The 12,445-nt window shown below is 34.6% G+C and overlaps 3 protein-coding genes across 3 annotated transcripts; all 3 read right to left on the reverse strand.

The window, feature by feature from the left end:
* Window positions 1–423: 423 nt before the first annotated feature.
* On the reverse strand, window positions 424–1,527 carry LOC114403812. Its single transcript, XM_028366991.1, has 3 exons — window positions 1,335–1,527; window positions 1,142–1,211; window positions 424–1,022 (listed from the first exon to the last, which is right to left on the reverse strand). Exons 1-3 carry the CDS (start codon window positions 1,498–1,500, stop codon window positions 878–880), a joined length of 381 nt encoding a protein of 126 aa, XP_028222792.1. The 5' UTR covers window positions 1,501–1,527; the 3' UTR covers window positions 424–877.
* Window positions 1,528–3,410: 1,883 nt separating this feature from the next.
* LOC114403819 lies at window positions 3,411–4,211 on the reverse strand. The gene has a single exon (XM_028367001.1). The coding sequence runs from the start codon at window positions 4,167–4,169 to the stop codon at window positions 3,585–3,587; it is 585 nt and encodes a 194-aa protein (XP_028222802.1). The 5' UTR covers window positions 4,170–4,211; the 3' UTR covers window positions 3,411–3,584.
* Window positions 4,212–5,784: 1,573 nt separating this feature from the next.
* On the reverse strand, window positions 5,785–9,138 carry LOC114403828 (E3 ubiquitin-protein ligase ORTHRUS 2-like). The gene is made up of 8 exons (XM_028367014.1): window positions 8,692–9,138; window positions 7,959–8,620; window positions 7,760–7,859; window positions 7,594–7,655; window positions 7,429–7,531; window positions 7,111–7,249; window positions 6,719–6,936; window positions 5,785–6,259 (listed from the first exon to the last, which is right to left on the reverse strand). Exons 1-8 carry the CDS (start codon window positions 9,085–9,087, stop codon window positions 6,059–6,061), a joined length of 1,881 nt encoding a protein of 626 aa, XP_028222815.1. The 5' UTR covers window positions 9,088–9,138; the 3' UTR covers window positions 5,785–6,058.
* Between the last annotated feature and the right edge of the window lie 3,307 nt (window positions 9,139–12,445).

Raw genomic sequence — 12,445 nt, forward strand, 5'->3', positions numbered from 1 at the left:
GACTTTCTTTCCCTGTTCTCTGTTGTGATCTCAGATAATGTCATCAGCTTCCGAAATCGACCCATTGCCAAATGGCAAATGCCCTGATTCTATCATGGTAATTCGATGGTTGAACAGAAGAACTAATAGCCATTTAAATGCTTTAAAATAAGGGGCAGATATATAGAAGTGAAATGGCAATTGCTCCCCAGGCAATAGCTAAACTTGATACCTAAATGTACATTACAATGATTACATAATATGCATAGTGCTAGTGTAATCTGTGTATACACCTTCGTCATGTGGCAAGTATCTTCTTGTTTCCACCACTTTCTACTTTTGATAACTGAGACTAACCTTTCATTCATATTGGTTAAAATTTCCCAGACCATGCTACATTTCTTTAGTTTTACTCGCACAAATTTCCGTATAAAAACGACAGAATGATCAGTGTTGACAATCATATTTAATTATTAGGCATAACTGTTCATTATACATCATTACGTCTGAATATTGCTAATAAGATAGAGATGCCAACCATAGTTTCTGCTAAATAAAAAACAACAGTAGTTCTATAGTATACCAACGATCTAAACCTCTTCCCATTTTCTTTTTCCTGTTTTATAAGCAAGGAGCAGAAAGAAAGAAAAACTTAAGGTGTAAAAAATTCCATTGTTAATTTTCCATGGAACAGTCGGATTACCAACCATCTCATATTAGCAGGCAGGTCCGGTGTTCGGATCACCAACGTGCTATTCTTGAAACAAGAAACCTCATTTATGCTTTCCTCAATCCGACATTCATAAGTGAACTTTGTTCATTAAAACGAGCCATAACATATGTGAAAAAGTAAAGAATTTCTCTGGTGAAGTTTGAGAATGAGAAGTAAAGTGTTGTCTCATCGAACAGGCACCTTAATCCAACCATTTGCAAAAGCAATGGCCAAGATTACAAAAGGAGTTGACATACCAAATATGATTATGTAAGGAAGAGGAGTCTTCATGGGATTCTCTCCTTCTCTTTCTCCTGCTGTCTGCCAATACCTGCGCACACACAAAATCCTTTTAGTAGCAATCACTATTCAATAGAAAGCTTTTGGGAAACATATGTGACGTCACCAGAAAATTATGGGAATGGGAAAATAAAACTTATGAATTGTTACTGTTGTGGTTCTTCCTCTCTTGTTATGAATTTCTTCTTGCCTCCGTTCTTGGCTTGTTCATCTCCACCACCTAATAGGATCAGATCCACATTCCTAAGTTTATCATCTCAACCTCATTTAATTCACAAGGATGGGATAATAATAATAACATAAAACTGAAATAAAGGTAAAAGAGTGATTGCATTTATGTTACCTAATTTAGCATGGACTTTGACACCAGTAACATTAGTTCTGGGGGAGCATAAACCTGGAGAAAATGATGGTGATTTTGGAAGAAATGAAGTTTTGAAGGAAAGGGGAGAAGATAGAGTGAGTTTGGCAGCCATGTTGATGTTTGGGTGCTGCAAATGCAATGTCATCTCATATGTTCTCTTGGCTTGGATTTTCTTGTGGATCCTACCCTTATCTAACCAGCTAATGACCTGGCGTCCATGCAGCCACTTCTTTATAGTAATTTACCTTTTTCTTTGTATTGTAAATTACACAATTAAAAATATTTATTTTATATGTTTAAAATTTATAATAATAAATTCTTTAGATATATATAATATTTTTAATTTACATAAATAATTTAAATAATAACATAAGGTTGGATTGAACAGTATTGATACATGTTATCAACCAAGGACAAATGTGGGTTTAGGGTTTAGGCCCACATTCTTAAAGTTTAAATTTTTTTAGTCTTAATCTTTTCATTTATTAGAAAAAATAAATTATAATTTATTTAAAATTCAATAAAAAAATTAGTTAAAAATTATTTTTATAAGAATTAAATTTAAATAATATTAAAACAGTTTAATTTTAATACATTAATCACTTAAATTGTTAGATTAAAGCTTACTTTATCATTGTGGAAAAGTAGCGATGTCTACCCGTTTATTTTGATGATGTGGCTTTGATTTGGTTGGCTTTCTCAGAAATTAAGACTTGATCGAAGGTCAAGCAAACAATTGTTTGGTATGTCCTTTGCAAACGAAAAAGAGCGTGTCAAATTGAGAAGGACGTACGATTCAATTTACAATATAATGTTCAACAAAGGAAGCTACGTGCCCCCCTTCCTCACTGTGCCACCGTAATCAATTTCAAACATCCTTTATTTTATTTCATTCACAACCTGTAAATACATTATTTCCTTGCACAGAAATGCTGTGAATATCCTCCCTAATACATTTTCAAGCCAAGTTGCAATGAATTTTAACTCAAAAAATATATTGCAAGCATTCTTCTTTCTTTCGGAATATACAATAAGATTTGATTTATAAGTACTTTAAAAACATATCTATCACATTAAAATCTGCCACTTTAAATAAGCATGACTGAGAATTAGACCTCTGCGGTTTGAAAAATTGCACCCAAGGCAGTTACTAATGTCATCATTCATGCACTATTTTCTCTCCTGCTGTATACTAGGTTTTCAAATATTAAAGATAATTTTGTAAATGAAGGGATGAGATCCCTTACAGTTTCTTAACTAAACTGTAGATGATCTTAATCCGAATAAAATGTCAGCAACAATACGCTGTGCACTGTTATTTTTCTTTCTGGATATAATACATAAAAAAAAGTAACAAAGATTAGCTTGATTGTGTTTGAATTGCAAGGTTAAAACTTAAAGGCTATGAGGCATGGACATTTCATTCCCTTGTTGTGTCTGTGTTCATATCCGATACGATACCAACACTAACAAATAAATCAGCATTTCATTAACTTTTTTAAGAGATGAGATGTCATGTGTCTATATTCGTGTCGTGTCTAGTGTCCGTATCGTTTGATAGCTTAAAGGACATTTGACAAATATTTCTTTAGGTATTGGTTTAATTAATATTATCCGTGTTTTCTTTTTCCTGACACGCGTTTAGAAAGGGAACTTTTCCACAATTCCAAAATCATCTTTACATTGCTCAAATTTCCACTCAGGAGCTTATGAAAGCCCAAAATCAAATGTTCCACGGACCGAATGCTAAACCGTTGCTCATTTATGTGTTCGAGATCTTTCAACGGTGGTGCAACTCTATGATACGATTGAGATATCATGGATAGGGTGATGGATACCTCTAAAAAAAATAGTCCTGATGCTCAAATCAGGAACGATGATATATAATAAAGTTTATCTACTATAGTGGCATTGGTTGAATTTAATAAGGGTGCGAGATGGACTGAATTGTCTCACAAGAAACTAAACAAAAGAAGTCCAATTAAAGTATCATATTTTTAAACTCAATGGCCATGTTAGCATCCTTCTTTACGACATTATGTTAGACGTTTCTTATTTCTAGGTTAAATGAAAATTAGATATAGAATGAAAGAGTTTCCATTGGAACAGAGAACAGAACATGGAACATAGTCTGACAGAACCATGTAGGCCAGGATTTAATTCCTGCAAGCAAAAATCTGGGTGGCAAAATAACTCGGAAACAAAGACACCCTGTTAGTTAAAGTCAATTCAAAAGAAAGGGAGATTCATGAGACATGATCGATTATCAAAATAAAATCTGTCGACAGCCCTTAGCTCCAAGTTAGTGGAAGAGAACGTTGCTTTCATCCTTTTAATAAAATCTTCACATTTCTTATTTAACTCTTCAGTGTCATGCACATCTTCATCAATGGTAACAAGGGCATTTCCCCCTTCTTGGGTATCTGATAGCACATTTTCTCGTTCTACTATCTCCAAAACATTTTCCTCTTCTTGTGGGAATTCAGTTTCCTCAGCAGCAATTGGTGCTGCTGCAACTGCAATGTCTGGTTCCTTGGATTCTAACTGGCTGCTATTCTCTTCTATGTGAACAGAAAAAGCAGCACGTTCAGTGGTTGGTGGTGAAGAGGCATTGATTGGAGCAGAGTTGATGGCTATTAAAACAAGAAGGAGGCCATTGCAGAAAAGGAACATGTAGCTTTTTTCAACCAAGTAGCTGAAGAATTGCATGAGGGATGGCTTCAAGGATTGAAGGAGTAAAGGAAGTGAAGAGAACAAAACACAGAGCAGAGAAAAACAAAACAGGAACTTGATTGATACTAGTATCTTCTTCATTCTCTTGGATGACAAGTGCTCTGTATGTAAGCAGGGGAATGCGGGTCTATTATGAATCTATGGTGAAAGGAGATATAAATAGGGGATATCCTCCTCAGCGTGTGTTAACCTCTTTCTATTCTGTCACATCAATTTTCTCTCTTCGTCAATAGACATTTCAAAGAGTGTTATTTTGTTTTTTTTTCCAAATGATATATGGAACAGTAATATTATCTCATTCTTATTTATTAAAAAAATCATTTTTTGAGTTGTACACTTACAAAAAAAAAATACTGATAATATTGGTATGAAATAATATTCGTAAAAAAAACGATAATTAATTTTCATAAGAAATTAACAAAAATTAATTAAGATTTAAATATTAAATCATTTAATTAAAGAAATATAAATCTCTTGTATGAATATTTATTGATTTATTTATAAATTTATAATTAATAAGGAAGACTTTTGAGAGACGACCCGAAGTCAGTCAACTAATACTTTTAACCATATGTAACTGCAATAAAGTACATAGCGTGTCTGTATCAGACCACATGAGTTGAGAAGGGCGGTAATTAAACTCTTGCAATTTCCTACTAATTCGAGCGAATAATTAATTATATCATTGTGCAAAATTTGACAAATGATCCTAAACCCATAACATATCTATGTAACTATTTCATTTATTTAATTTACTTGTTGGATGCTGGGTTCACATATACTACTGTTTTTACATTTGGAAGTTGTAATTTCAGCGTTGATGAGCTTATAAAATTGGTGATCAAATTTTTTGCAACTACTAATGTAATAACTAATTAAAGGTCCCCTTTCCTCGAATTTTCATTTTCAGTCTTCTAGATTTACCGTTTCGAGTCTTTCGTTATAACTTTACTTTATTGACCTACGCGGTTATGATTCTTGATTCTCTTGAGTTGAATGACCTTTTAGTTTACAAAACATATAAGTTTATTTACTTCTTTAGACAGACCCTTGAATATTCTCCTATCATAAAGTGTATATGCTCTTTAGCAAATTTGTAACTAAATATCATAAATTAAATTCAAATATGTACCAGATGCAACTTAAAAATTCAAATGTACTCCTAACAAATACAATTTCTTATTTCTTTCGATCTATCTTTTTTTCACATTCATTAGTTTTAACTTAAATTTGATTTTTTTTTTAAAAAAAACAATACATAATGTTATTTAAATTATTGATAATCTAATGGTTAAAGTTTGTCATAAAAAGAAATGGGTAAAAATTTGTTTTTGGTTCTATAAGATTGGAGAAAAAGGTGAGTTTGAGGATAACAAAGCTTACCTTAAGATTTAGTTACCTGATTCCTTAAAACTTTCACACCTTGCTCAAACCTTCAAAATTTCCTCGAGATACATTCACAGGTTGATACGAGATATTTAGAAAAACATACTTGTGAGCCAATTATAGTAAATTTAAGTTGAATCAAAAGCTAGATTTACAAGTTGATGTCTCACAAAGGATGGAAACTTCTCATAATCTACCCCGTGCATACTATTAGTCTAATGTGTGTACCTACAATGCATTGTAGTATGAAGTTTTTTAATCCTATCTTTATATTATATCATAATTTAAATAACTTTACAACGGAAGTCAACATTAAAAATTCAAACTTGTTTAATACTATTAGTAGTTAACATAACATCTTCAATAAAAACACATAATGCATTAAGATATGCATTACAGTTTAAATTTTCTATCACATGAACCTCTACTCCGATCATAACACACCAAGACAAGGAAAAAATATATCAAAAGACCATATATAAGTCAATATCTAGCAATCTATAGCACTTAAAAATTGCATCAGCAGTCCGTCCCTTGCTGTTTAATGAAAACCCATAATCCAAAGGACCAAAATAACCCGGCCTTCACTCTTTCCTTCGCTTGTGTGGCTGATTCAGCTCATTGTCCTTAATTTCCTCCAGGACCTTATCACTAGAATCACAAGGTTTAGAAACCTCAGTTGGGTCATGCAGATTTTCATCATTTTTATCACTTGACTCTTCAGAATTTTCATCTTCAGCCTGGCGTTGTAGTGATTCTATAACAGCCAGCATTTCTCTATTAACCTGTAATAAAATACCAGAAAATTGCAACGAAACTATGAGCACAAATAAAATACCAATTTGAATACAATGAATGAAAAATTACAAAATATAAAGCATAGAGACACACACTCAAGTTCAATATAAAGTGAACTGAAGCCATCAAAGAATTCATAATTTTCTACCATTCTACTTTCATGCAAGATGAACCATTTTGCTCACCCTCCTCATTTAATTCCATATTTTAAAATTCCATATCTAGCAATCTATGCTAGCACTAAAAAAAAGAAGGGAAAAATGCATCAGCAGACCGTTTTGCTTATTCCGAATTTTCTACCATTTCACTTTATACAAAATGAAGCCATCAAAGTATAGGCATAAGCATTCCCAAGTAAATTAGGAATACAATTAAAAGAAATCCAAATAAGGGTCGGATGCATACTTGGTGCAAGAATAAAACCCAATAACGGCATTCCGCAGTACCTGTGGATTCTGGAGAAAGTCAGCAATGTCAGTTGAACATGATGGGCATTTCATAAAATTCTTCTGCGCTCGTAAAGTGCGTCCACCTCCACATGCCCTATTTCTGATGAAACTTTGGCCAGAAAAGGCACCCTCCAAACAGGCTTTGCAGAAGTTGTGAGCACAAGGTGTAGTAAGAGGGGAAGCCATCGCCTTGCGACATATTTGGCAACCAAACTCTGAAAATATAGGTAACCAGTGGCAAAAATGAATAGAGTTTACAAGTTCAATTAACTACAAGTCTACAATGGGTTTTTTTAAAAAAATAATAAGGATTTAAGACAACTTAACAAAAGCTATAAGTTGACTATACAGGATAGATTATGGGAACATGTATAATAGACAGAGCATACCTTTCAATAGCCTTTCTTTCACGGACACATTTTTTGCTTTCCGTTTAACTCTGATTGTTGTTCCATCTTCAGCTTTAATGTCCACTGATTTCTTGCTTTCTGGTGGAGGCTTCTTCCACAACCAGGACCCCTTTTCCTCCTAAATTTGACCAAAAGTACTGGGTGAGACCATCAAAGTATATAGATTATAGAACATCAATAGTGGAACAACACGTACCACTCAAAGGATTTCAAAAAATAATTATGGTTATCTCAGAATTTAATCCTACAAAACATAAATCAACCTATCAACAGCAAAAGGGCAAGAACAACACTTACATCAAAATCCCACGATGGATCACCCTTCCTTTCAGTTATATCAACCGCACCCTTCAACTCATCAATTTTAGGCAGTGGGCGTGGGCGATCTCCAATTTCATCACTGCACGTCAACAACACATAAGCACACACACCAAAAGAGCTGCAGAGAAAAAAAAAACATACCTTGTCCAGGGTGCTGGCTCATTGTCACATCTCACAAACAAATACCTACAAACCTTGCAACCCTGTCACAGTACAGAGCTTCTCCATGAACCAAAGAGTTTGGAGCAAAAATCCATTTGCAGGCCTCATTCAATAAACACAAAGGCTACTATTAGAAGCATCTTACTTGTGTTCCATTTTTGCGCCAGCATTTCTCTATTCTATAAACTCCATCGTAACGCACTCCAGACTCCGGTGCATAAGAAGAACGCTTTTCCTTGTGCGACCTGAGCAGAAGGAAAGTTATTTAAGCAGAAAATAAATGCAATTAGTAGGTAATAGAATAAAAAAAAAAAAAAAAAAAGGAATGAGAGAGATGAGATGACCTTACAACCCGAACGGGATAACCCTTCCTGCAGCTGACTCTCAAGGCCTCGTTCATGTTTTCAAACTTCTGGTCAAAGGATTGAAGCTTGTTGGTTCGTTTGTTACCACTGAGATCTCTGCCACCACTGCCAGTGTAAAGGAACCACTCACCGTGATCCTCGTCATCCTCGTAACCACCAGAAAGGGCAACAGACTGGGAACCATAGCCACTCTGTCCAGCAATGCCGGCAACATGAGGCAAATGAGCACCCCACTGGCGACACTCCATCCTGTCCTCCCACGTGTCACCAACAAGAACACCGCGGTTCCTGATGGGGTCGTTTTCAGACGGGATGGGACCAAAATGGTCAGGAGGAACAGTCACAAAAATCTTACCACTGCAAGCATTGGCTTTCCCAGTCTTCTTGGCTCGCTCTGTGGTGAATGCGGTATCGGGGCGGTCCTGGTTGCGGACAAAGTGGTACACCTTGGGTGGGCCCGAGGACCCTTCTCCCGACTTGGCCGCCTTCGCCAATCGGATGGCCATTGCCAGCTGAGAGTTGATCCTCGGCTGACTCGCCATCTTCGCCGGGATTTGAGCACGGCAATTGGCACAGGTGCGCTTCCCCTGTCCGACCCACTTCTCGAAACATCTCAAACACAAGTTGTGCCCACAAGGTGTCTGAAAGATATCATGAGTAAAAACACTGACTGACTATTCAGAAATCAATAAAAGAAAAGAAAGAAATAAACCGTGACGGGCCTCTCCGGTAACTGCATGCATATGGAGCAATTTAAGCTTCCGTCAAAAATGTCTTTGGTTTTGGCTTTGTCCTTTGAGGAGTCGGAAGAGCCAGCGAGGAGTTCTTGACGTTTCTTTGCCTTCTCCTGGTCAGTGAGAGAGGTGTCGGCCTGAATGGCATGAACGGCGGAGACAAGGTCGGCGGTGGGAGCGACGGGGTAATGGTTGGAGGTGTCGGAACAGTCGGGGCAGTCCCAATGTGAGTCGGAGAGGGAGAGAGGGGCCGAAGGGAGACACGAAAGGTGCCAGGGAGTAGCACATGTTCTACAGGAGAGGGTTTGGGAGGGACTGGGTTTCTGTTTGCAGAGCATGCAGACGCCATCGGAGTCGCAGGGAAGCTGCGCCATTTTTCTCACTGCCAACAATTTCTGCTTCTTTTTATAGGGAAGTGGAACTAATATCCATATTTCTAATTTTCCCGAGCGAGGGAATCACCCTTTTGAATATTTTCCATTTTCTATTTCTAATTCTTTCCCTCCCTTCTTTTCCTACCTTCATTATTAATCATTAATACCAATTATTAATTAACTAATTATTTTCTCCATTTCTTTATCCCCTTTCTGCTCATAGTTTTTAACTTTGTATCCGATGGTTAATAATATACCTTATCTCTACAACAAAAATAACCATTGATTCATTAACATAAAAGATACGTTTGAACTATTAAAAACTTAATCATTTATTCATTAATAGTAATTATTAGTATTATAGTAACATTTAAATCAGCGGTCAAACTAAATGAGATTTTAATATATTTTGTGAACTTTTAATAAATATAAATGCTAAATTGAGATCATTGATTAACAATTTTTTTATTTTTTAGCATCGCATTAAATGTCTGATTGATTAGGTCAATACAGTAAACATTTTTTATATTAAATTTCAATGCATTTATATTTCAAAAAAATAAAAAATTTGAGATCACTGATTATGTATGTATTGATTACGTGCATATTAATGATTTGTTTGAAACGCATGAAAGATGGAGAGATGATATCAAAGTAGTACATGAAAAAATACAGGCAAGAGTTTTCTCACTTTGGAATATGAAATCAAATGAATGGGAACAAATTATGAGACGTACACATCTGATTTTATGCTTATGTGTAATGGAGAAAGAAATGTGCGGTTATGTTGGAAAAAGACTGAAATGTCGTTAATTTTGTATATTTTTATTGAAAAAATATCCATGTTGTTTAATTTGTTTTTACACAATTACGAAAATGAAAGAAAAGTTTCAACTTTCTTATTTTTCATTTTCTTTCTTGCCAAAAAAATTATATAATCATTTCCCTTCCTATTTCTTTTCTTCTTTTTTTCCCTTTCGCTTTTCACCTAAACCAAACAAACCCTAATTATATCTAAGGGAAATAATACTCGTAAAAGAATTATTAAGTATTCTTTTCATTATATTATATACATAAGTTATATCATCACATTATTTTTTCTTCCGATTATTATATTTTTCACCATTCTCCTTTTCATTTCTCGTTTCTACATTCATTAATAGTAATTAAATTAATATTTTAATCTTGTAATACAAACCCATAGTCTATAGGGACAACTAACCATAAATCACACTAATTTCATGATATAGGAAGCTCTAATGTTCGAAGAGTCCAAAAACCTAATACATCTTCTTTGATTTATTAATTTTTCCATGCTTTGAGATGACACTATCGTTTGTTTGTCGTATTTCCCCATATAAAATTATGACACGTGCATTCAGCTTCTTCACAAACTAAAACTTATATGCATATTGTTTACATTACGTACCAATGAATGCTCCAAAAAGATACATCTTGCAAAAGATAATGTAGTCATCTACCAACAAGAGAGTTTTTTCCTTATGCAATCTAATGTAAAGAAAAATGGTGTCTTTTGATGTTCTCTGGTGTATCATGGGTGCACCAAGATATTAACCCAAGATAATAATGACTATAGTTTGTTGTCATCGTTGGGTTGACATTTCTAGAAAAGGAAGACCTGAGATTTGTTAAGACTCACCTCCTTTTCGGACCCTAAGTATGATATATCTCAAATAATCGTTATTAATTGGATTTTGGTTGATGAAACTTTTGCAACTACTAGAATCTCATTTTTTTAAACAACATGTGAGATCATGTTGTTGCAAACATGCAACCAAAACAAAAGGATTCTTCTATTTTTAGACTACATCTATGAGGCAATGATACAATCTTTTAAGGCATAAAATAAAGAGTTACGGTGATATAGGGTTGCCCTGACATGTACCTTAAGAACTCTAAACGAGGTTATAGGCCTAGCATTCCTTTTTATCTTCATCGATGTCATGGAAATGTAGTAGAACACTACCTTAAGCTAAGGTAGGAGACCAAGCATGTCCACAATGTTGCAAATGAAATGTGTGTTCTAGTGTATTGCAGGCTTCTTTCCAAGTCTAACTCGAAGGTCATCCAACCTTTATTGACTTACATGCAATTTATTGGATGCATGTTTTCAGGATAAAATAGATGTTATCAATAATACATCAACCTAAAATGAAACTAGTTTGGTGTCAGGATATCACTTGGGAATAACTAATCAAAGTTCTTGGCAACAACTTTTTCACAACCTTATAAATGACATCATTACACGGTGCAATAAGTTCATATATATCAGAAAGCTTTCTTGGGATCATCATACGTGTGAGTAAGAGTTGTAAGAGTTTCATTAACTTATTTTATCTTCTATAGATTAAGAAAGATGTCAAAGACAAATTGGTCAATCGATGTACCAATAATTCCCCACTAGGATTTAAAGAACATAAGGTTGAAGTCGTCAAACCCTATCGTGCGTAGTTTCCCATACTTAACAAGGCAAATCAAGCTTTGTCTTAAATGAATGTTTGAGTTAGGGTTTCCTGCAAAAAAAAAAAACCAGGGATAAAATGCTTTCCACGAAAGCCGATACAAATCAATGATGCCAACACTAAGTATAAATCACGATATACGCTTAAAACATGGTATTTCACCTTTTCCTCAACATATATTTATTCCTGCTTTGCATATCGAAAACTTGTGACTATATTACAACAATGATGAATATGGGTCTTTTGGTGGAAAAAAGCAAATTATGATCCAAGTGGCATTGCTTTGAAATGGGGGAAAGGGAAAAAAGTTGAATTAGAATCAAGGTTCAAAAGGATTTGAGAAATAACGTGATATAAACAACTTTTATGAAGGAAACAAAAAAATCAAAGATAAACGGACACTTATTAAGACATCAATGGAGTATCTTGTAGTAGAATCAAAGGACTACAAAGAGAAAATGGCTTAGCAAAAAGGACGAAAATCATAACCCTAAGTCAAAATAGTGGGATATAGATATGATTCACAGTCATGGGAAAACAAACATGTTCTCAAAAGTAGAAGCATGTACCTTAATTGGCGACGACAAGGAATCGAATACACTTCTTGCCCCCAAAATGTAGGGTTTTGGTATCGATAACGAGATTTGCAAGAATTGGGAAGAAAGGAAAGTGTGAAAATGGATACAATAGTGATTTAGGAATATGATTTTGTAGGCAATAGTTTGAAATAAGAGAGGAATATGTATATGAAAGATAAAGATAAAATAAAAAATAAACAAGTATGGATGGTAATTTTGTTGCTATTCTTTTGGGAGAGTTTAAAAGAGGGAGTCAATTGTTATTTTAAGGACAAGGATAAAGTGATGAGAGTTTCA

The sequence above is a fragment of the Glycine soja genome, chromosome 2 (genome assembly GCF_004193775.1).
Source record: "Glycine soja cultivar W05 chromosome 2, ASM419377v2, whole genome shotgun sequence".
NCBI lineage: Eukaryota > Viridiplantae > Streptophyta > Magnoliopsida > Fabales > Fabaceae > Glycine > Glycine soja.

Excerpts from the sequence above, each read along its gene's own strand:
- LOC114403819 (XM_028367001.1), bottom strand. The coding sequence starts at position 4,169 with ATGAAGAAGATACTAGTATCAATCAAGTTCCTGTTTTGTTTTTCTCTG.
- LOC114403828 (XM_028367014.1), bottom strand. The coding sequence starts at position 9,087 with ATGGCGCAGCTTCCCTGCGACTCCGATGGCGTCTGCATGCTCTGCAAA. Across the intron at positions 8,621-8,691 it reads TACCGGAGAGGCCCGTCACG|ACACCTTGTGGGCACAACTT; the intron begins GTTTATTTCTTT and ends GATATCTTTCAG. Across the intron at positions 6,260-6,718 it reads ACTTTCTCCAGAATCCACAG|GTTAATAGAGAAATGCTGGC; the intron begins GTACTGCGGAAT and ends ATTTTATTACAG.
- LOC114403812 (XM_028366991.1), bottom strand. The coding sequence starts at position 1,500 with ATGACATTGCATTTGCAGCACCCAAACATCAACATGGCTGCCAAACTC. Across the intron at positions 1,212-1,334 it reads CAAAGTCCATGCTAAATTAG|GTGGTGGAGATGAACAAGCC; the intron begins GTAACATAAATG and ends TGATCCTATTAG. Across the intron at positions 1,023-1,141 it reads AGAGAGGAAGAACCACAACA|GTATTGGCAGACAGCAGGAG; the intron begins GTAACAATTCAT and ends GTGTGTGCGCAG.